General features: G+C 48.7%; 6 protein-coding genes across 6 annotated transcripts; 4 read left to right on the top strand and 2 right to left on the bottom strand.

Moving 5' to 3' along the window:
* Positions 1-2,205: 2,205 nt before the first annotated feature.
* FIESC28_10947 (uncharacterized protein) lies at positions 2,206-4,401 on the top strand (the record flags this gene model as incomplete). The annotated part of the gene is made up of 1 exon (XM_031165077.1): positions 2,206-4,401. One exon carries the CDS (start codon positions 2,206-2,208, stop codon positions 4,399-4,401), a length of 2,196 nt encoding a protein of 731 aa, XP_031010860.1.
* A 611-nt stretch (positions 4,402-5,012) lies between these two features.
* FIESC28_10946 (uncharacterized protein) lies at positions 5,013-6,784 on the bottom strand (the record flags this gene model as incomplete). Its single annotated transcript, XM_031165076.1, has 5 exons — positions 5,013-5,116; positions 5,166-5,691; positions 5,742-6,127; positions 6,177-6,282; positions 6,344-6,784. 5 exons carry the CDS (start codon positions 6,782-6,784, stop codon positions 5,013-5,015), a joined length of 1,563 nt encoding a protein of 520 aa, XP_031010859.1.
* Positions 6,785-12,192: 5,408 nt separating this feature from the next.
* Positions 12,193-15,694, top strand: FIESC28_10945 (uncharacterized protein; the record flags this gene model as incomplete). The annotated part of the gene is made up of 2 exons (XM_031165075.1): positions 12,193-13,479; positions 13,541-15,694. The coding sequence occupies 2 exons, from the start codon at positions 12,193-12,195 to the stop codon at positions 15,692-15,694; spliced, it is 3,441 nt and encodes a 1,146-aa protein (XP_031010858.1).
* A 690-nt stretch (positions 15,695-16,384) lies between these two features.
* On the bottom strand, positions 16,385-17,944 carry FIESC28_10944 (uncharacterized protein; the record flags this gene model as incomplete). Its single annotated transcript, XM_031165074.1, has 2 exons — positions 16,385-16,987; positions 17,348-17,944. The coding sequence occupies 2 exons, from the start codon at positions 17,942-17,944 to the stop codon at positions 16,385-16,387; spliced, it is 1,200 nt and encodes a 399-aa protein (XP_031010857.1).
* Positions 17,945-18,234: 290 nt separating this feature from the next.
* On the top strand, positions 18,235-19,552 carry FIESC28_10943 (uncharacterized protein; the record flags this gene model as incomplete). Its single annotated transcript, XM_031165073.1, has 3 exons — positions 18,235-18,724; positions 18,773-19,399; positions 19,446-19,552. 3 exons carry the CDS (start codon positions 18,235-18,237, stop codon positions 19,550-19,552), a joined length of 1,224 nt encoding a protein of 407 aa, XP_031010856.1.
* A 486-nt stretch (positions 19,553-20,038) lies between these two features.
* On the top strand, positions 20,039-22,612 carry FIESC28_10942 (uncharacterized protein; the record flags this gene model as incomplete). The annotated part of the gene is made up of 1 exon (XM_031165072.1): positions 20,039-22,612. The coding sequence occupies one exon, from the start codon at positions 20,039-20,041 to the stop codon at positions 22,610-22,612; it is 2,574 nt and encodes an 857-aa protein (XP_031010855.1).
* Positions 22,613-22,832: the final 220 nt, after the last annotated feature.

Here is a 22,832-nt window from a genome sequence, read left to right as displayed (position 1 = left end):
AAAAAAGATAAAAGTAAAAACTCGCTTAAACCTTACCAGCTACGTCAGAATTTCTCTTCCTTTTTACTTTCCAGCTTCTATTAAACCCCAGATTTGTTAGTTAGCCTTACAGTACCTAGTGTAATGTCCCCGTATGTAGACGTACTGTAGTAAACAACCGAGAAGTTAACTTTCTTTACTTACAAGGCCCGGGCAGAAAATCCAAAACACCACCGAGCAGGGAATATCTGCTAGCTGGGAGGATGCAATAGCAGGGGTTGGGCTGGTTGATGGGTCTCCTTCTTCCATTGGTCCCATCCAAATCTTGGTTTTCCTGTTGGCGTTTTTTGTTTTTCCTCACTATGTGATCATTCATTGAGATCGATCGGGGGCAACCAATGATTTTATTAAAGAAGAATCAAGACCCAATGTATCGTGGTTTGATTTAAGAGACTGACTTTTCTCTCACTCTCACTCTTCCTCTTCTTATTTTACCGATATTAACGAAAATACTATTGTATACGAATTCATGCATGTCTAAGATCCCGGTACGAATCAAATCGAGCCAAACCTCCCCTTGAATTTTAGGACAGGCTATTATGAGATCGAATTAGAATCATAGCCATAGCCGCCTCCCTGATCTATCCCCTCTCACTTTTTAAGCTCTTGACCTCCCTCCCACACTTTGCCCAGGGTTTATCTTACTCTTCCTTGTCCTATACTTGTCCCTTCATATTTCTTTTCTTGTTGCTATTGGACCGGCAACCCAATACTCGGGATATTATTACTATTATCGAACGGCAGACACGACTGTTTTTTGTTCTTTTTTCGGATACCGACTTTGAGGATTATTGGCGACACCCTATCACGAAACATTTGGCTTTCTATTCTATTCAATTCAGGTCAGGTCAGGTCAACTGTTTACTAGTTACTCGTCGATCTATCTCCACACCCACCGATCCAGGGCGCCAGATCAGCACAAGAAAAGCTACGCGACGCGACACAACATATTGCGAGTACTGTACTGTACAGAAATGGCCATGTTCCAGGTTCAGCACAATCACCATGGAGAGGATTTCCAGCGCTTCTTTCATCATGGAAGAAGTTCAATGTCGGCCATTGAAGATAAAAGAGCAGAAGAGTTTAGGAGACATGTTTGGGCGGTGACCATGACAGATGAGAACCCTTCTTCAGGGACTCAGATTCCGAGTCAAGATCAGACTACAGCTCAAACGCCAAAGAAGAAACACACTCGTCGATCGAGTGACCTTGTGTAAGTTTTTATTTTATTTTCTATTCGTCAATTGCGGTGCAGGTTGGATCCATGGTCATATTCAACACCATTTATCCTATACCACCAACAGAAGAGAACAACGCATTGTTTATTTTCACCCCTTGTTTGTTTCCGTCAACACTTTTTGTTTGTTTCTTTATCCGGAAATGTAAGACAATAACACCCCTAATGTCTTGTCATGTCTTGTCTTGTCTCTTAGGCTTCTACTTGTCTCAAGCCATGGCGTTTCTCTGCTGCTTCTGGTGATGGATGATGTGATTCAGACCGCATCCGCATCCGATCCGATCCCATGGATGGTGTCTCTTAGCGCTTGCAGTTCAGTTGGTAACAGCGCTGATGCTGATGCTGCACCCTTTAAATTACCCACCCACAATTTCCCCTTCCTTGGTGCTTAGTGGCGCTCTCCTCACCTCTCAAGGTGCCCTGTCCCCTGGACTCAAGTCATGTTAGCCTCACGCTACAGCACGGCACAGCCATTAATTGCCTGTCAGACTTGTACTTGACTACAATAATCGACGTCAGATCTGCCTTTTAGTTGAAGGAAAGCGGATGGTTTTATGAGGCCGATTAATGCCTAGTCCTAGTTTGTTTTTTATTCCCCGGGAAGGAAGGAAGGAACTGTTAGAATCACACCATGTTCCTTCCCTTCTGTTTCCTTATAATGATTTCCGTCCATTTGCGGAGCCTCTTTTTGTTTCCAAACAATCTACTCTTTTTGGATTCCTCTTCTTCACTCCCTTACTTTACCTTAACTAACATCTTCTACCAGCCGTCCTGGCGCAAATAAACTTCGATCAAAAAGAGCCTCTGCCTACGCTGCTGGTCCTCCCCCGGTTATAAGAAAAGGAAATGACAAATACACAAAGAGTCAGCTCAAACTCGACACCACAATGAAGGACACTACAGTTTCAGTAAGACCCATACATCCCACGATGTTTGGTACGCCCAAGGATCTCTCGACAGCACAAGAAACAGCCATCAATGCTTTCCTCGCAAACACAAGTACAAAAGTAGAAGCAACAAAGACAGACAAGGATCCTTATTCACCTGCTGCTTTCCCTCGTCCTACATATACCGTTCTCGAAACTCCCCTTGCAGACCCCAAGAAGAGTCGCGATGCCTATCCCAAACAGGGACCCAAGATCAACCACCCCCGCCAACCCTCCAACATCTCGGTCTCAACCGCATCGTCAATTCAATCTCGAGACACTATGAGCTCAACACAGAGAACCTCTTCTTGGGGAAGCCGAACGAGCATGGAAACCAACGACTCTGCTTCTAAATGGCGACCCGATTACATGTACCAACGACCAATGCCTATCAAGCAACAGTCTGCCTCTTCCACGAGAACCCCCATGAAGCCAAATGAGCTTTTCTCAAAACTTCCTGCTCCTGTGCTATTGGGAATTATGGAGCAGTTGAGGAATCTTCACACCGGAGAGAAGAGTGGAAGCTGTGCAACTTGCTGGATGAGGGATGCGACCAATGTTGCTGTGTCTTGTCGCAAGTGGTACATGCCTGCTCAGACAGTTCTCTACCAAGATATCCAGCTTGTGGGCTCAGACTCAGCCGTCCACAAGAAGAAGTACAAGATGTCTCAGGGTGTTCGAGTCATGATGCTTCGACGCATCCTCCGTGCTAACCCTCACCTCGCCAACCTCGTTCTCACACTCAAGGTCCCAGCTCACGAAGTCGTCCCCAAGGGCTCTACCCTCGCCGAGTACGAGGATCTTGTTGCCTCACTCGTCATGGCCTGTCCCAACCTTGAGAGCCTTTCTGGTCTTTCACCTATCTATGACCACTCGTTTAGCAAGATCTTCCATGCCCTGGCCACGAGAACAAACCTGAAGGAGATGAAGTGGCTTGTTCAAGTCTCGCCTCATCAGAAACAGCAGCGCATCCAGTCGAATACCCAGCAACTCGGTCTGGTCATGCCTGGCGAGCTCAAGCCTTTTCAGGAAGCGACCTTTCTGTCTTTCCACGACAACTGGAGAAATCTTGAGACCCTCACTATTCACTGTCTTCCAGGAGCCACTCTCACGCCCGAAACACTCCTTACGAAAACTCTGGAGCGTCTGCCTAAAATCAAGCACCTTCACCTCTGCAACCTCCCGCCCAACAGCTTTGACGATTGCACTCTTCTCACTCTCCCTGCTCTTGAGTCCCTCACACTCTCTCACATCAGCGGTGTAACAACCAATGGTCTCTCAGCGTTTGCGACGCAAGCTAACAGCTACCCCCTGCGCAAACTGACCCTCCGACACACACCTATGGACTCTTTGGCTGCTCTCGCTCGCATCTTGTCTAAGTTACGAAACCTTGTCAACTTCTCTTTCATCCAGGCCTTCCCGCCCACCATGCCCGAGAATGACAGCTTCGCGCTTTGGTTGATGCCCTATCTGACCAGCAACTCCATCCGAAAGCTGCACTGGGACATCACGAGCCATGCATCATGCGTTAGTGCCGCAGATGACATCCTCGCTCGAAGCATCGGTGCAGGAGGGTTCCCAGCTCTGAGGATCCTGCGTACCCCCAACGATCCCGAAGGCGTCTTCCAGGAACTCTGTTACCCTGTTGACAGGGTCGATCTTCCCTCGGACCGCTATCGACCTGAGAAGTCCGAGAACTCAACACCACTGCCTAGCGCATCAGCAAGTCCCATGTCGCCTACACGCCTATTTCGATCCTCCAACGTATCGCCGATTGCTCCCCCACGGGAAACCATCTCACCCTTTGGCGACATGCGACACAAACCCCACACGAATCTTCACACTTCACGCCTGGCAGCCCAAACACGTCTTGAAGAAGCCCGATCCCGACCCAAGTTCACAGTCAATGTGATTGACGAAGACGGCACTTTCAACGACACCTTCAGCATGGCAGGATTCATGGGCACGGCTGGAAGCCCCATCAAGTACCACCTCCACCCCGACCGCGGGACGACGGATGACAAAGGTGGTCTTATCGACATTCGCGACCTCGAAAGCGATGCAGGCGAGAGCCTAGCTGGTGGAAAGGCAGGATGCACTGGTCGATGGAACGCACGCGAGGGAATCGTGGCAGACAAGAAAGAGAAGGAGAAATGGTGGCACACCGAGCGAGGCCGCTGGCAAAAGGTGACGCTCTGAGGCAAACCACTCTAACTCAGTATGATACACATGGAAGCCTCCAAAATAGTGCGGCTATGATTAATGGATGGAATGTATAAGGAAATTGGACCTCGACGGTTCACATGTATAGAAAGTTCTCAGGAACGGAGCATCATCAAAAGGCGTTTTGCATTTACAAGACCTACTTTGGATGTAGGCGTATATAAAATTGGGCATAGCATATTAGCATATACTGAAGTAATTGTATAATACTACAATATTACACAACGAAAGAAGTTGCAGTGGTGATGTTGATTATTTGACATGTGAATATTCTGATCTACGGAAATGTCCAACTCTTTCTTTGGAATTCTCATCTACAAGCAGCATGGCAAAACGACCTAATTTTCAGTTATTCAACTTGCAGCGACTTATGGCACACACTCGCATGATGCCTATTGTATTGTTACCATGTGGAGTATATATAAAAGATGGCATGATTTACAAGGCACGTAATATGAGTAAGATAGAAGCCTAGTCACTCGCGCCTTGTATGCCTTTTTTATAGTCATTGTATGATTAACTACTTGAATACTATTGGTATAAACATCCCGACTGCCATGATGCCAAGTATGTACAAATAGACGCAATCAGTGACTGGTAAGCTGCTTGGGTCTAAGCCCGGCTTCCCGATCTAGTATCATCCTGCGCAATAGCTGATCGGGCGATGCTGACATCGACATCGACTCTCTTTCTAAGATGAGATTAGTTTATAGTTCAGTGACGAATAAGAGGCCGCTCACGAAAATAGAAACTCTCGGTGCGCAAGCTCATGAAAGCGTCTATTAGAGACTCATCATCGTCTAGCAGCTTCCGCGTAGCCGCGACTCGAAAATCGGCGTATAAAGGACTGGTTACGCGAAAGATAGCCGCGTAGATGGATACTAGATAGTGATAGAAGTGCGTACCGACTTCAAGCTTGGATTCTGGAAAACCGCTGTAGTCTTCTGGAACGTGACATGGGAACTCTTGGAAAGCCATATATGTGTGAACCAGTTTCCGATACATCAGGATCAAGCACCAGAGACTGGCCCATAGGGCTATCGAGTTTTCAGGACCGATGCCCCCAGTTCCAAACACCAGCTTTTCCAGCTCTAAGAGAACTTCTTTCTCAATTGGTTGGGAGGCCGCTTTGGAGATCTGACCGAACTGGGTATGCAGGGCGCAAGAAGGCGGTGTCATTTCGCCTCCCTCTTCGACGCATAGTATAAGCCCCAGGCGGATCTTTGTTAGACAATTAAGCTTGTGAACTTTGCGAACAAAGTCATGCTGAGATGTGTCAGCGGGTAAATAAGGCGTCATTATGAGATGGTGCTTACCATCGGCAGGGAGGACTCCGATTGACTGTATCTCAGGATGAAAGAATCTACCGTTTGTTGAAACCCTATGCAGCGAGTTTCTTGGTGAGCGATGATACGCTCAACCCAGTCGACTAGATGGCTTGGTGGAAGAAGCTGCGGTAGGGCATATCGGGCACTTTCTTGTCGGTAAGATTCGACCTGGCCCCCAACTTGGTCCGTCACGACCCAACAACAGAACCATGGCGGAGTTTTGTTTCCATAGTAGTCCTGAACCTCGACTTCTAGAGCCGGGTTACCTGGGTAGTCCATCGATAACGCGACCTTACGATGGGGCCCTAGGTGGGTGGTGCCAGCGATGAGTTCCTGATCGAGTAGACGTGCAGTGTAATCGATGTAGTGAAGATCTAGAGCTGTTAGACTCAGGCATGGATCCAGTCCAGTGTTCAAACTGACCCCCAGAACTGAACCTCATCTTGGTCAGTTTCTCACGAATACACAACTCTCGTCCAAGGATGCCGGCGGCTTTCTGGCATGCCTGACACGGCGCTCCTACACCACACTAAGCAGTTAATATCTGCTTGGTATTCGAGACCATTTAGTGTAGTTAGGGATTAACCTACAGATATCCGTCGCACCTTGCATCGGAAGCAAGCACCACTCTTGCGGACCTGAGCAACTTCCTGCCGTCTCTTCTCATCAAAATCCTTTCTCTTCTTCTTGATGCCGTCGGGCTTGGTGGGGTTGGAGGGGAAACATATGACGGCATATTCAGGTATTGATGAGACATTTGAACGAATTCCTCTGCGTCTTGGCTGTGTATGTAAACGATTCAGTTCACTGCCACGTTGTGTATCATCTTGTCCCTTTTTCTTGGGGTGTATTTCGGTATTGTTAGGAGCAGGGATGATGATCTCGTTTAGACATGTCTGAGCCTGGGTCGGTTCATTTGGTGGTGTTGAAGCACCGTTACAAAGACGTTCAACGTCGAGAAACTCTTCCAAGTTAATGTCATTAGGAGAGCCTAGAGTGGGTTGAGAGGTCTCAAAAGATATTGTGTTCATTTTATGAGGAAGCTGTGAGTCGATAGAGAGATGAGGTTCGATTAAGGTATACCTCCTTCCTTCCTTGAACATTCATGATATCCTTCCATGTCTGATGGGAAGGTGGGTCTCGGTGAGGTGAAATTTGCCAGAATAGGAAAGTTTACGTCACGTGAAATCATAGCACAACCAGAGAAGGAACCAGTCAGTGAGTCTTGCGATGAACTTTCTTGAGTCAAGTATTAATGGTCTGCAGTGCCTCGACGTTGGCTTAAAAAGAAGCTTGAATCTTATAGAGCGGAAGAAAAAGCACAGCATTGATGCAGTCAGGGTCTAGGGTCTAGTTTAGTGTATATAAGCACTTGTTGCTTATGTTGTTTAAATTAAGCCGACGTGCTCAAGTTGATACACACCGTTGTCGTGGCTGTGGCGTTGTTGACTTGGCTCGACTCGACTTGACTTGAGGGTCAATTGGCAAACCCACAACACAAGCAATATATCTCGGGTGATAGATGTACCGTACACGACCCTTAATTCGTGACGATATTTACCTGAGATGTTGCACCGAATTCAGTGGAGCTCATCGTACCGTACCGTACCGCGTACCGTTGAGTTCAACCGTTTGGGTCTGCGTTGTCGGTCCTGCCCGCCTCACCTATTGAATTGGTAAGCGCAATTAATATGGCACTGGAAATACGTAAAGCCGTGGCTGAGGAAGCTCGTCTTCTTTTTTTCTCGTCCTTCTCCATGGGACGGGACTGTAATGGCGGTCGGGATCCGCAGGGCCGTTTTGGGCGAGGCTTGGGCTTGAAGCTTGGAGCTTGGCTTGTTATGTTGAGGGGGAAGACTGAACAGGACCAGGCTCCAGACCAGGGTGGGACGATTTTCCGGAATGTTCTATAAAAAGGTACAGTACAGTATGCAAATGCAAAGAGGAGGACGCAGACGAGATGCAGATGCAGATGCATCTGATTGTGGATTTTTGGGAGGGTTTTTTATTTAAATTTTAGTGTCAAGCACGTTCCCCGACAACTGGAGCCGAAAAGACGGAGCCAAGAGCATGCATGAGCCATTGAAATGTCGACACTTTGATAACTCCTCACGCTATTTTCTTGTTGTTGTTATTGTTACTCTTTCTGTTCTGTCTCTCCCTTTTTTTCTTTCCGATGTGCAGGGCCAATTTCGGCTACTGCCAAGTCCCCTCTCCAAGCGAACGATGAGCTAACTTCTGGGCCAGGCCAGGGGATTCAAAGTATGACGCAAATCTTGGATACCTTGGTGGTTTAGTGTGAAGTTGGGCAGTTTGGGGGTTGAAATCACTCAAAATGAACATGTCGTTCTGTGAATACACAAGAAATAGATATTCACATCTCTGATATTAATTTATTACTGCGGCGTTAATATTCAAAGCTCGGTTCCCGGTGTGGCACCGCACCTCAAAAGCCCAGCTCAATGACAGGTAACTTGTACTGTCGACAGTTGACTTTCTGTTGGTCGAATCCCTGAACGTTCACTCTCTTTCTGGAGTAAGGAAACCGACGATCATGGGCGGTTGTTGGATGCTACTGCAGTCTGCAACTGCAACATGCAGGGCCGTCAGCCCCCTGTTTTACGGACAGTTTTTTGCACTCGCCTGTTCCGTTCCGTTCTAGAGATTCGTGTAACAAGCACAGGAAAAGTCGGCCGAGTAGAGCCGGAGTCGGAAATAGACTATGGAGTACAGAGTACGAGTCGGGTACGAACTTCCAAGACTCACTAACGTTTAAAGATGGACTATCTGCCAACAAAAAGACTGTCAATCTATATCATGTGTTCTTGAGTCGGTCTGCAATACGAGAAAGAGAAACATTTCCCCCCCTGGATGTATGGGAGGGGAATGGAATTCCTGCTGTAACCTACTATTAATGTACAGTACAGTACAACAATAGCAGCCCAGCCTACTAAGACGATCCATTCGTGACGCGAGACGGAAACGACCAACCAGGGCTTCATGTTTCGTTGCAGATCGATCTTACGAGGCGACCATCAGCCACGAGACGACACGACACGAAACGGACGAGCATGAAAAGGAAGAGGGGGAATAAAATAGTCAAACAGAGTGCAAAAAAAGGGGGGCCATATAGGTAGGTACAGAGGTAGGACTTTTGAGGCAGGGCGGATAATTATTGCCGCGTAGGCTCTGTTTCTGACTGTGATGGGTGACTCCAATAAGGATCATGACGGATGAAGACGATGATGCAGTTGATGTGCCGCAGCCGAAAGAGGGAGAGGGACTTGTCATGATTCGACGACCCGACAAACTGACTGTATCGATGATAATTGCAACCGCTTTTAGGCGTTATTTTTTTGACGGCAGCCACCAAAAGGAAACAAAATACAGTGCAGTACGGATACATAATCAGGTACGGGATGTGGCAGCGATTCGGAAGTTCCAAAATCCAACCCCATGTTGATCACATTTTGAGGAGAAGACGACAGACATTTAACCTCAGATTGGACAGAATCTGACATCCATTGATTTTAAGCGCTTTCTTGTTTGTCTGAACTGCAGTCTAGTGTTCCCCATCACTATTGTACTGTACCTCAATTTGAACATCCATAACTTAGTGACTGCACATTTGTCAACCCCCTTAGATCAAAGTAGCTGAAACTTCGAAACGGCCAAGCACTGTGGAAATACAGGGAGCGTGGGGTTGACGGTTGGCTCTCGCTGATCCTGCTCTAATCCCTGGAAGCTTTCAAAGCCAAGAAGGTGGTTAGTGGTGTCGATATTAATTCCAATCCTTCAGCGCTGCTACCGTGCAATGATACTGTCAACCCGAATTGATGTCACTGTCAAGTATCTTCAGGTACCTAACTCAGGGTCCAGAGAAGCTTACCATTATGAGGTAGCAGTTGGAGCTCTGCTCGGAGCTGAAGCTTCAATCCCGCACTGCCTACCGGAATCGGATATTGGATCTTGGGGTTGGTTCGCCATAGCGGCAGCTTATTGCTAATGGATATTCTCGGTCTTTTACCAAACGCCAATACCGAGTTTCCTTGTCTACCTTTGGCCGCCCCCCTTGCAACTGAACTGAACGACAACTCATCAGAGGAAGCAACCCTGAGGACGGTTGGCCAAAGCCACCCCAGGTCGAGAGCATTGGCCAATGTAGATATTCAATGCTATTTCTTACAGAAAATGCTTGACGACGGGTGATACAGTACAGTGCGGTAATGGTCTAGACTAGACTGCCGTATATATTACTGGTTCGTGCCGCGACTATTGATCAGATTTCAGGTGTGTTTTATGCTGGTTGTCAGAATTGAGGAGGGTAAATTCGAGATTCGAGACCAAATATGTGCATAGTGGCAGATCAAACATTTTGAATACGAGGAACCCCTAGCAACAACATGTTTAGGAGCGACAGGGTCCAACGCCAAAGGGGCTGTACATGACATGCCGTAGCATTATTGATTCACAATTCTCAGACAGCTCAGCAGAGTCAGTCAGACAGCCCAGCTGGGCAATAAGTGGCATCATAGGGATGGCCTAGCCCCTGGAGTAAGACAGGCGGCTAACTCAGCTAAGCAGTTTTTTCTGACGTTCGTTCTAGAAACTCTCTCACTGTTCTGTTATGTTCTGTTCTGTTTACTGTACTTCACACAGCCGAACCTCTCTCTCAAACAGACTAGGATCCGAACCATAGATTGATTATCCGCCTTCGTGAGATGAGGTCTCCCTCAATTGATATTGTCTCCTTTCGGTCTCAGTCTTGGCCTTTTCAAAGGATTCTCCACTTTGTCATCAGTCTCAACTCATTCCGCAGAGAAGAGAAGGATGAAAGAGCCGCTTAGACCGACCCGCTAACTGCGAGATGACGGATATGATGGGATTGGATGCCTCGTTTCCGATGCCACGGATCCGTAATCATTATAGCGCGTACAGGTCCTAGGCAGACAGGCATGGCTAATAAGCTGGAGTATCCGTACAGCCTACGGAGTACGTTGGTTAATAATAATAAGTGTTACCTACGACGCGACACAGAGTGACGAGGCGCCGGCGGCTGATGAGGATGAGCACGAGCATGAACCTGGCTGGGGGGATACAAGACATCCATGGTAAGAGGGTGAGGTGAATAATAGCCCGGGACGTCTATTGAATGGACACTGTTTTAGACACGGTATATCCGTTCAATGTCTCAACCGTCTGTCAATCCAATTCAATCCAGGGCACACTGAATACCTAGGTACAATTCAGGAGAAAAAATGCGGCAGTAAAAAGTGGCTGGCTCTCCCATAGGTAGGTGCTAGGTGCCTTTTTCTTAGGTGCAGTACAGTACGGTACCTCTCCTTAGGTCGGCCGTTCCATCTAAAACACTCAGCAGCCAACGTCATTGCGTATCCACTCACTCTCCATCCATCCTCATGGGTGCTCCGAGGCCCCGAAAACCCGACCCCGTTGATCCAGAAATGAGCCCGTTCATACGGGAGAGAGACAGAATCAGAGACCACTTTCACTCTCGCTCTCACTAATTGAAGGAGCATATTGTTCAGGTACCTGGAGAGTACTCCCCTGGAACAGCCACCCAAGACTCAGATTTCCCAGGTCGTTTTCTTTTACTATGGGGCGGGCAATTATGGGAGGGGCGTCTCTTTTTTTTTTTTCTTCTGTAGATGCGAGAGAGGCAGTCTCCATCTCTCGGTTCTGCTGGGGGCCTTGTCCCGGTGCAGGGAAGACCCGTCCTAGATCTGACACGCAGCCACATGTAGAGAAGTTAGACTAGAGAGGTACGCAGGACGCTACGCTACTGTAGACTAAAATACTGTCACTGTCCAACTACTCTACTGTGCTTGACTTACTGTACTTTTTTAGTGGAAAAAAGGGCTTTGCCTGACTTTTTCTTCTTCTTCTTAGTAGACGGAACTCACGCTGTTGCCGATTGATCCTGATCTGGTCCCTTCTTTCCTTCCACTCTTTTTTTGTCTTTGCCCACGGTTCCTTGTCTTGTCCTGCTTTGACATAAAGAATTGCCGACCCGCTGGTCCCCTTTTACAACACTTCTTGCAGGTTTCTTGCTTCCATTCTCACCTTACACCCAAGAGACAAAAAAAAAGCTTTGAAGCTTTGTTGCTTGCTTGCATTAAGGAAGTTAGGACATTCATTTGCCTCGCCTTATTTTGCAGTACTGCTTTGTTCTGCACTACACTACTTTGCCTTGCTTTCCTTTTCTGTTCAGTAGCCAAGTTACTGACTGGTCCGCTCGCTATCTGACCCCTCCGCATTGCTCTGCCTTGCTGCGTTGCCCTGCCTTGCTTGCCACACGCACCCTCTTTTTGCTGCCATTCTTAGCTCACTTGCTGTACTTGCTGCATGTAACGCTGGCGTTTTTGGAGACGATCCCATCCCGTCAGGTTAACGACAGGCACAACCAGGACTGTTGCCCATCATGACGTCGAACAAGTCCTTCAGGGCTTCTTTAATGCCTTCAATGCTGCGCTCAAACACGGACCCTGATTCCTCTTCTCTTTCTTTTCGCAAGAGTGTGAGAAAGTCAAACACTGCAGACATCAACCAAATTCGAGGTACCAACTTTGGTTCGTCAAAGTCCACCACCAACCTGCCTCACCTCGGTCCCAGTGAGCCAGAAGAGCCTGTACCACAAAACGACCGTCCTCGTTCCGCCGAGCAAAAGACTCTTCGTAAACGCAACGACTCGGCTCCCAAGGTTTCTCTGCCAAAATCGCACTCAACCACAAACCTGGCTCCTTCAAAAAGTACAAATCGCATGTCGAGATTCTGGGGCAATCGCCTTTCGTCCTTCCTACCCTCACTCGTTGTGCCCTCAGAATCTGAAGAGTCCCCAACTCCAAAAGCTGTGCCAACACCACCAGCACCTGCGGCCCCCTCCGCTCCCGCTGCCACAGCCGCCGACTCTCCTGCACCCACCAAGTCATCTTCTCCCACCGACACCTCGACCACTACTAATACCGCTGGAACCCCTCCTACGACCGTTGATGACAGCGCTTCGTCCACTACCCACAGTATCATCGAACCCACCATCCGGATGCAGAACGAATATCACGACGCCGTGCCATACCAGCATCACGGCCAGAGGCAACCTGGCCAGGCTGGTTTCCCGCCTAGTCCAGACTCGATTCCCACACGCGGCAGCGACAGTCTCGACGATCAGCTGAGCCCCAACCCCCAGATCATGGCTCCCATTCCTCCATCTCCAGAGGTCCAACGAGCGGCCATGAGTCCTCAAGAGCCCAACATGCCCCCTCCTCCAATTCCTACCTCAGCTTCAGACAACTTGCACAATGGAGGCGGAAAGCTGCGGAAAGAGAACCCCGCTGCTCGAACGAGAAGCGGTTCTTTAAACCATGCGCCGAGCAACTCATTTGGCGGCGGCGAGATCCAGGCTCTCAAGACTCGACAAACTTCTCCAGCTCCTGACCGCGGACGCCGCGCATCATCAGTTCAGTCTCCCAACAACCGCAACAGCAACACCAAGAGCCGCATCGTTTCTACCCCTCTCGCCATCAGACCCGGCTCTAAAGGTGAAGCCAGCCAGAGCCCGACCCGGGGACGCCTTCGAAGAAGTTGGTTGCCTGGTGGAAGATCCCGTTCCAACTCGATGGATGTTTCCAACGCAAACACCTCGACTGCTTGGGTTTTGTCCGACGATACACAAGCCGAGTACAATGCCTCGTTTCTCAAGAACGGAGAAAAGGTAAGTGACGTTACTTCCCCGTTAAAGCTTATTTCCAGAGTTAATATTTGCGTTCAATTAGGTTCCGGAACTTTGGAACGAAAGCGGAGCCGTGCTTGTTTACTTGTACCCCAAGGGCAGCGGTCGCGGGCCGTCATTTAAGGTCCAGGAGTTCACTATCAGCTCATCTTGGCTCTTCAACGAACTTATCCAGAGCGAACGCGAGACACCCACACGAAACAGGAACACGAGCTTCAGCGGTCGCCTCAGTTTGACAGCCGAAGATGCCTCCCGATACATCTCACCACCAAACTCTCCGCCCGTCATGGACGATGTATCGGACGATTGCCTCCACCTATACCTGCCTACCGGAGCCCCCGGACAAGAGATGGCTCCCGATATGGATCGTCTCATTGCCATTCGCAACGTGTTCGCTTTCTTGACTGGCCAACCTCTTGTCGCGACCAAGGCCCGACCTTCCAACTTCCATGCGTTCCTCGACATTGCTGCCCTCTTGGAGGAGTATGGCTTCACTAGCTACGATGGAACTACATTCGGAGACGCAGTTGACCTCAGTTTTGGTTTCTACATGGACCAGCACGCCCTTGCGGATTGCCGACACAGCCGAGAGAAGACACTTGAAGCAGTGATTCTAGGTGAGCGCATGCGATCGGCCGACCTCTACAACGAAGCTTTTGCCCATGCTGCTGGCAAGTACACAGCCATCATGGAGCTCAAGCTCCCTCTTTACGAGCAAATCTCACCAAAGACTCGCGTCAGCTTGGAACGTGCTCATCTCGATTTGCTCAACCGACAGCACAATGCTAACATGCATCTGGAGCAATTTGACTTCCCTGCTCTTTTCTCGGGTATTGCCAACTCTACTTCCATGACTGAGCTTAGAAGTGTGCGATTCAAGATCTGGAGACAGTCATTCACCAAGATGCGAAGCTTTGCTCTGAGCTATTACAAGACTGCGTTCGGTAACTGGCCTCCTAAGGCTAGCAGCAAGAAGAACCCTTTCTCCGAGAGCGGTCTCAACAGACTTGTTCTCAAGGTGTTGTACTCTGACATGTGTGCTCTTTACGATCTCCTTGTTGATCGCAACAACCGAACCTCGAGAATCATGGATGAGGTTCCTGAACTCTCCAACGACCCCGACAAGATGATCATGTCTGCTCTCCGAAACATCATGTCTGAGTTTGATCGATCCAAGCCTCCCGTTCTTCCTCCTATTCCTTACGATTGCCCTCAATTACCTACAGCGACATCGATTCTGGAGACTTACGATACGCTCTCGCCCAAGAAGCAGGCCAAGTTCGACAAGAACATCAAGGAGCACGAGCTAATGCTCATGCTTAACAAGGCCTACAACTACGACACCAACTCTGCCAAGGTTCCCTTCCTGGACAAGTTCAAGGAGTTCGAGCTTCGCGAGGCCAGAGGCAAGACTCCCCAGGACTTTGCTGACCAGCGTATCGGTTATTGGCTGTTCCTCTATGTGGTGATTCAATCGCTTCCTGTCCTGGTTGTTGATGCTCCTGGCATGCAGTTCACCGAGGGTGTTGAGTACTTCCTTTGCGAGCCTCCCATGGGCAACCCCCCTTGGGTCCCGGATCAGCAAGTCAAGAAGATGTGGTACGAAGTTGCTGGCGGCGGTGGCTTGGTTGAGCTTTCTCAGGATGCCGTTCTCTTCAGTGTCGAAGCTACCTACCACCGAAGTCACTGCTGGCTTGCCGCTACTCAGTGGGAGGGCGGTAACTCAGCCTCACATGAGCTCGAACAACCTCAGATGTCACCTCTGCAGCCTCCTCGATCCATGTTCTTGGATAACGAAGACTTTGTTCCTACTCCTCCACCCTCATTTGGCAATGGTCTTAACACTCCTCCTTCTCCCATTGGCAGCCCTTCAGGCTCGCTTCGACCTCGAACACACTCTCCTGGTGGAAACCGAGCCAACCAAGCTTGGCGATCAAGTATCGCCTTGGGTCTGGAGCCCGTCCCCCTTCAGCCCCCAAGCCCCTTCGGAGAGCGTAGCAGTTCTCTCGGAGGACGTCCTCCCAGTCTTATGATGGGCTCCCGAAACTCATCCATGGGCAACCTGGCTGCTCTTGGTGGCGGCCATCACCCCTATCCTCAAACCGAGTCACCGCCTCCTGAACCCACTGGCGCGACCTTTGATGATATTCTCAAGCAAGATCAGAAGAAGGAGAAGAAGAAGAGTCGATTCTTCTAAACCCTTGCTATCACTTGCCAGATCTTCTCTTTCCGAAGTTGTCAGAAAAGTACCGGAGCTCCACCTTGTACAAGTTTTGCAGTATCAGGTGTTGGATTTCTTGCTCTCTGCGTGTATGCGCGTATGTCTTATTGCTGTTGACTTGTGTCAACCTAACGACCTGAATTGGGGAACAGCCCCTCAGCCAAAATTTCATGATGAGCTACATCCATGTTGGATTGCATGGCAGGATATCTGCTTCATTTCCTTTGCTTTTTATTTTCTTCCTTCTTACTTCAACCTCGTCATATACGCAACACCACATAATTCTGGAAAGGAGATCCTGGCGGACTTTTTATCTTTTATAACGACTTTTAGCATGAGAAAGAAAAACAAAAATCTACACAGATATGTAGTCGGGACGGAACCGGGTCATCATCATAACTCTTTTGTTTTAGACATGGTTGATAGAAACGATGTCAATAATTTGGCCGGACGAAAAAAAATGTTTAATTGGTTTTACTTTTTGCATACAAGGCGTATAGCAAGCTCTGTTCACATAATACAAGGGGATGTGGAACGGCATGAGGGCGTTTATTCGATATTGAATTGATATAACTCTTAACTGAGTTGCTTGGCTCGATTTATGTATCTTGTCTGTTATGTGATGTTTGTTAAATCCGTTGTCTATTAAGTGTGCTGTCTGCTATCTCAGGAAGAAGGCTCCCATCTTCCAAGCAATCCAACATTCCACTCCTTAAAGGTCCTTTCTTGAGCTGGCAGTAACTGACTGCTCGTCAACAAGCACTCCTCTGCAGCTTTGATGGCTGCTTCAGGTAGAGTGATCTCTTGGACGTCTGAAGTCATGGACGTAATCAGCTTATCGCCCTCTGAAGACTCGATATGCTTGTAGAGTATCTTCATTGCCGTCTTGGAGCCTGTGGTAGAAGACGCTGCGTATACCACGTTGGGATTTAACACCCAAAGGTGGAGGTTCTGTTGTGTAACAGATGAGTCCGACTTTACAGATCCAAGAACATGTGGCGTGATGATGGACTTGGATGATCCTGACCTCGAGATTGTAGCCATGAGAGTCGCTGCAAGGCACTCTGGACTGCTTGGGCTCGGGTCTGGAGTATCAGTTTGGCAAGTAATTTGCCATTTAAACAGAGTGACAGACAATGCCGCAATGTTGTACAAGCCTACTTCTGTTGCGCACTTTCGACAGAATACGTGTAGGAACTTGTTATTTTCATCGTCTTCAAGTGCCAACGAGGACATATCGAATCCAGCTTCCATGGTTGTGGAGGAATACTACAGTGTGTAAGTAGACGGTCGACAAACAAAATAAATTCACGCTACTGGTTGAAGAATTTGCCTCTCGATAATCTCCAAACTCCCATGCCTGTGAGAGGTTAGATGAAAGAAGGAGGCTGCGTCTTCAGCATCACCCAGGACCCCATTCCAGGAGGAAGGTTTCCAAAAGGCTAGCTGCCCATTGGGGTGGGAACGACCGAAGCATTAATCTTGGGGAGTTGTATCGATGGCCTAATCACTGAAAGGTTTATACCGACAAGGACATCTTCTTTCTCCCCATGCGGAGGTACGGTATGGAACGAGGTATGGCCGAGCGCAGTCAAGAACAAAATCAGTCGCGGTTGGATGAATACTTACTTTTAAGCCTCGGCAGTCAGATTCTGTAAAGAGAAATGAAGTCAAGTCGACAAAGCCGACGCCCTGTTGGGCTGATATAGCATGATTGGCACCGTAGCCTTTGGTGGCTAGGGACTCAGAGTCTTGATGATCATGATCATGAGGTTTATGACAATGCCAAAATTCCATCATTTCGGCCCAGTTATCACTTGGCAGATCCTTCCATGTTTTGATGGTGTCCTCGGCAACAAATTCGCTTCCGCAGTTTCGGCAGCCTACCGGCGACCCCATCTTCATGTCAACAGATGTCCACGGTAACGCCTGGTTCTCTAGGGAGAAATGGGCAGGTTTCGCTTCTGCTGGTGAGACCGGCAGTCTCCATGATAGACTTGGTCGCCCAGTCTGGGCCACCGGCAGATCTCCTGCGACAGAAGTTTGCGCTGGCAAGGTGATACTCTCTGTATGACCTTGATGCGTCACGTTGAGTTGACGACCCCCATTTGAGATATCGGCTTTTGTGGAAGGATCTGCTGGTGATGATAGGGATGCAACAACAGATATTTGCCTGATGTTTGAGAGCAACTCTGCATATATCGTTGCCGGGTGTTGAGAGCCCATATTCGTGAAGTAACCCGTATGAATAAAGTGAAGTGAAGTGGTTGAGTTTAATGAGAAGACGCGGCTCAACTTGAGATTGATAATTGAATGGCCCGTGCACGCGTCTTGTCATTGGGGAAGGTGCAACTGTCGAGTCCCCCAAAGGAAAAAGAAGCCCCGCTATTTCATTTGTTAGTGTCCGCTGGAAGCCCCAACAGAAGGTACAATTTGATCTGATGTTTGAACGTCATTGCCCATTCTCTATTCTCTCCCCATTAACATTATCAATCTCGTACCATCCCAGTATCAAAATGGCGGGCATTCTCTCTCAAGTCCCTGTAGTTAACAGACTATTGGGACTCTATTCCAGTCGTCAGGCGATCAACGTACCTTCAGTTGAGATTCATCACATTGAGACAGACCCGGACAAGCGGGCAAGATGTCTCAAGCATTTAATCAAGGCGAACCATGCCAATTACTCCATCGTCTATCACAACCTTCAATACGATAACCACAACGCTCATATTCTCAGTTCGGCATACCTATTAGGAGCAAGTGTTTCTCAGATGAATGATATCTATGACAAGGAAATCAAAGAACTGGATGCATGGGTACCTTCGCCTGCTGAAGTTGGTGAAGATGACTGGCAGCAGCTCAGAGGCGACAAGAGATATCAGCGTGCTTTTGTGGACTTTTTCGAAGACAAGTTTGTTATGCGATTCAAATACGATTGGCGTCAAGAGATGGAACACTATCTATTCACCGGCGATGAACCCTTGTTTCACGGCCTGATCGGTGGTCGTATGTATACTTCTATATGAAAGCGTGCTCAATTGCTAACTCTGACAGTCGGACACCCTCTTATTCACCTGGGGTATGCTTTCGAGATGGACTGTAAGGAACTTGCCATGGAAGCTTTGGGACTTTCCTGCGTCCAATACAACTTCTTCCACAAGTACCTCGACAACCAGGCATACACCAGACAAGCGCCTTTCACCTCGGCATCTCCACTGGAGCTTCTCACCAAACTGTCCAAGGATAGCCGGTTCGATTCCATCAGCCCTGAATTGGATGACATGGAAGAACTCTTCAACAAGCATGAGGATATCATCCTGGAATACTGGAACGCCTGGGAGATCAATGATCCTTTGAAGCAGTTCGAGTTGTCACAAGAAGCTGCGGCTGCTCTACTCGTTGCGACAGTCAAGCCAGGCACACATGCATTCAACTTCCTACTTGTGCACCTGCTAACAACTAGCCATGCCGTTCGAATTCTGCTGCCTTTCATCCCTGAGAAGTACCATATTACTCTCGTCCGAGAATGGTGGCTGCTCGTCCTGGGTATCTTTATCGTGAAGGGTCGACCTCTTCCTGATCCGGACAATGTTGATAGCGATCTCAAACAGCGAGGCTGGAAGTATGTCGAGGACAAGGCTTTGAACTCTGACTGGGCCACTGATGCTCACTACGTCAAAGGTAAGTTTATTGTTCCAATTTGAGTTCTTCATCTGACTTGTGACAGCTATCCGTGCTTTGAAGGAAGCATCCAGAACCTGGGGTGATGTTCACGACCGCTACCTTCTGTCCGCTCTCACTTTTGTGGACAACTTCCAGGGATGGACATTTTGAGATGACTTTCTAAGGTCATAAGATACCAGGGACGAGATTGTATGAGAAACGAATTAAATTGTAGCTTTGCATGGGATCGATAGGATTGGCTACGCTGTAATATTACCAAGCCTCTGACGAGTTTATTGTTAGGCGGTTTCGGCAAGAGTTGAAGAAGAAAACAAATAAAATAAATTGGCCAATAACCCTTACAACTGTCATGTTCGTTGTTCACCTTTTCATTCGATGTTAATGATCATACCTGCATAGGTAGGTACGTAGGCCGGGGTGCTCAAAGGTGGGTCTATGCGCCCCCCCCCCTGCCTGTAGAGTGGATTATTCAGTTCACGATAAGGCAGGCTCCAGAGCTATCAGTTTAACAACAACATCGCATCGTCATCGTCACTCCTACCAAACCCTGCCAAAATCGACAATCCGACTTGTCCAACTCGATCGCGAAGTCTCCAGTACCGTTATGGTACCTACGCAAATACACCTTCTGCGCTGATGGCTCCGCCCGCGAAGCGCCGCCGGCGCAATGTCGTTGAAGCTTCAGACGATGAAGACGAACAACCCCGTGCAAACACCCTGAACAAATTCCTGATCTCCTCACCGAGCTCTCCTACGAAAACTCGCGTCCCTACAGCTTCTCCTAGCCCTACAAAACCTAAGATCCTTGCCAACAATTCAGCCAAGAATGGATCTCTTCGTCTACCCCGTCGAGCGCATCAGAGCCAGCGCAACAGCACGAGTCCGAGCACAAAACGAACGAAAGATGTTGGCAAAGCAGCCGATAAAGGAAAGACGGCAGATCTGAAGACGCTTTTCTCCAATCAGGCACAGAGGGCTGCGAAGACTGGGGCGAGCGATAGACGATCTGTTCCTCTCGATGATATTATCAGTGATCCTATTTCAGAAGACGACGACATTTCAGAGCAAAAAGCAAGCTCTTCGAGTCTGGTTGGCCAACACGCTAAGAAGAGGCTGCGAAATGATTCACAACCACCATTCCCAACTCCACCACTCAGCGCTAGCCAGAAGTTCATCAAACCTCCAAAACCAACACCCCTTGCTACGGCCAACGAAGATTCGCGACCATGGTCAGAACGATTTGGACCGCGGAACCTAGAGGAACTCGCCGTGCATAAGAAGAAAGTGTCCGACGTGAGAAGATGGTTAGAAGACGTGGTAGGGGGACGTATGCGACAGCGTTTGCTCATCCTGAAAGGCGCAGCTGGGTCCGGAAAGACGACAACAATGCGGCTTTTGGCAGATGACATGGGATCTGAGCTTCTTGAATGGCGAAACCCAACAGGAAGTTCTGGGTTGGGGTTTGTTTCCGCATCGGCGCAATTCGAAGAGTTTCTTGGTCGTGGTGGAAAATTTGGAGCGCTGGACACAGATGATCCGGTGCCAATGCCCAGTCAGAGCAATTCTCAAGCTGCCCGAAAGAACGAAAAACGGATTATACTCATTGAAGAGTTTCCAAACACGTTCCAAAAATCCTCGACGGCTTTGACATCGTTTCGCAACACCATTCTGCAGTATCTGGCCGCCAACACACCTTCTCTGTCCATGTTTGGAAAGCCTTCCCAGCAGGAACCTGTGACACCAGTAGTCATGATCATTTCGGAGACACATCTTACCACAACATCAGCTTCGGCTGATAGTTTCACTGCTCATCGACTCCTTGGTCCTGAAATCTTGCAGCACCCAGGGGTGGGTATGATCGAGTTCAACGCCATTGCGCCTTCGCTACTTCTCAAAGCACTCGAATTGATCGTTCAAAAAGAAGCACGAAAGTCTGGTAGAAGAAAAACACCAGGTCCCCAGGTGCTAAAGCGCCTTGGTGAAATCGGAGACATCAGAAATGCTGCCTCATCTCTCGAGTTTCTCTGCTTGAAGGGTGATCAACAGGGCGACTGGGGCAACAAAGTTGCCTTCTCAAAACAGTCCAAAGGCGTCAAGGATTCTATCAAGCTTACACAGGGTGAAGAGGAGAGTCTCGAGTTGATATCGCAACGTGAGGCCAGCCTGGGTATTTTCCACGCTGTCGGAAAGGTGGTATACAACAAGAGAGACGAATTTGCTCCGCGCGATGACACTACTGAAAGACTTCCGGGTTTTCTTTCGCAGCATTCACGGCCAAAACGGTCAGAAGTCAACGTGGACACTCTGATCGATGAGACCGGTACTGACACGCATACTTTTGTCTCGGCATTACATGAAAATTATGTTCTATCATGCGAGAGCACAGATCCTATGGACTTATCGACTCCAATGGACTACGTCAACGACTGTATCGAGTACCTTTCTCAAGCCGACCTCCTTTCGCCATCAAGGGATATCTTCTTCGGTGGCAGAAGTGGTTTCTCGGGTCCAGATTCTGGTAGCCATGTGTTGCGACAAGATGAAATAACATTTCAGGTAGCTGTCCGTGGCATGCTATTCGCTCTTCCTAATCCTGTTAAACGCAAGTCGTCTTCCATGTCCAAGGGTAGCGACGCTTTCAAAATGTTCTACCCAACTAGTCTGAAACTCTGGCGAGCGAAGGAAGAGCTGGAGAGTTTCGTGGATATGTGGTCTACGAAGCTTCTCAAAGGCGACGGCGGCGCTACCAAGAACCTCATGGATGGTGCTACAGCGTTCCGACGCCCACAACAAAGCTCGGGCGATATTTCATGGATGCAGCGCAAGCAACAGAACCGACAGGCTGCTTTGAGTCAGCAGAAGCAAGAAGAGGATGAGCCCGATAACGCACCCCTGCTCTCACTCGGCAGCGCAGCTCGACGCGAAATGCTCCTGGAACGTCTACCATACATGACTCATATCGCACGTGCTCGCAAGACTTCAACCTTCCGTCTGCGCGATCTCGAAAAGGTAGTCGCATTCAAGGGCATCAACGCACCAGACGAAGAGTCCGACGCGGATGACGACATGCCAGCCGGAGAAGAATGGGCGACAGACAAGCCCTCAGAAGAGATGAGTCCTCGGAAGAAGCGCGCGGGAGTAAAGGATGGCAACGTCACTGGGTTGCTTGCTCAGAAACTGGTGCTTAGCGATGATGATATCGAAGACTAATGAAGGGGGCTGAGGGTAATGAGGCCGGTGTGTATAGAAACGATGCGATTTGCGATTTGCGATTTGCGATTCATTTGATTTTGATCTGCGTTTTGGGTCGGAACGACAACCATGGAACGGAGCAAAGGGAATAGATAATTTTGGTCGGGCTCGCATTCTCACGTATGGATGCTTTTGAGTGAGATAGAGACAAAATAAACAGTGACACGAAGACATGTTT

The sequence above is a fragment of the Fusarium coffeatum genome (genome assembly GCF_003316985.1).
Source record: "Fusarium coffeatum strain FIESC_28 chromosome Unknown BRIP53273_contig_346, whole genome shotgun sequence".
Lineage (NCBI taxonomy): Eukaryota > Fungi > Ascomycota > Sordariomycetes > Hypocreales > Nectriaceae > Fusarium > Fusarium coffeatum.
The sequence above is the reverse complement of the archived record's forward strand: the minus strand, read 5'-3'. Positions and strand labels throughout refer to the sequence as shown.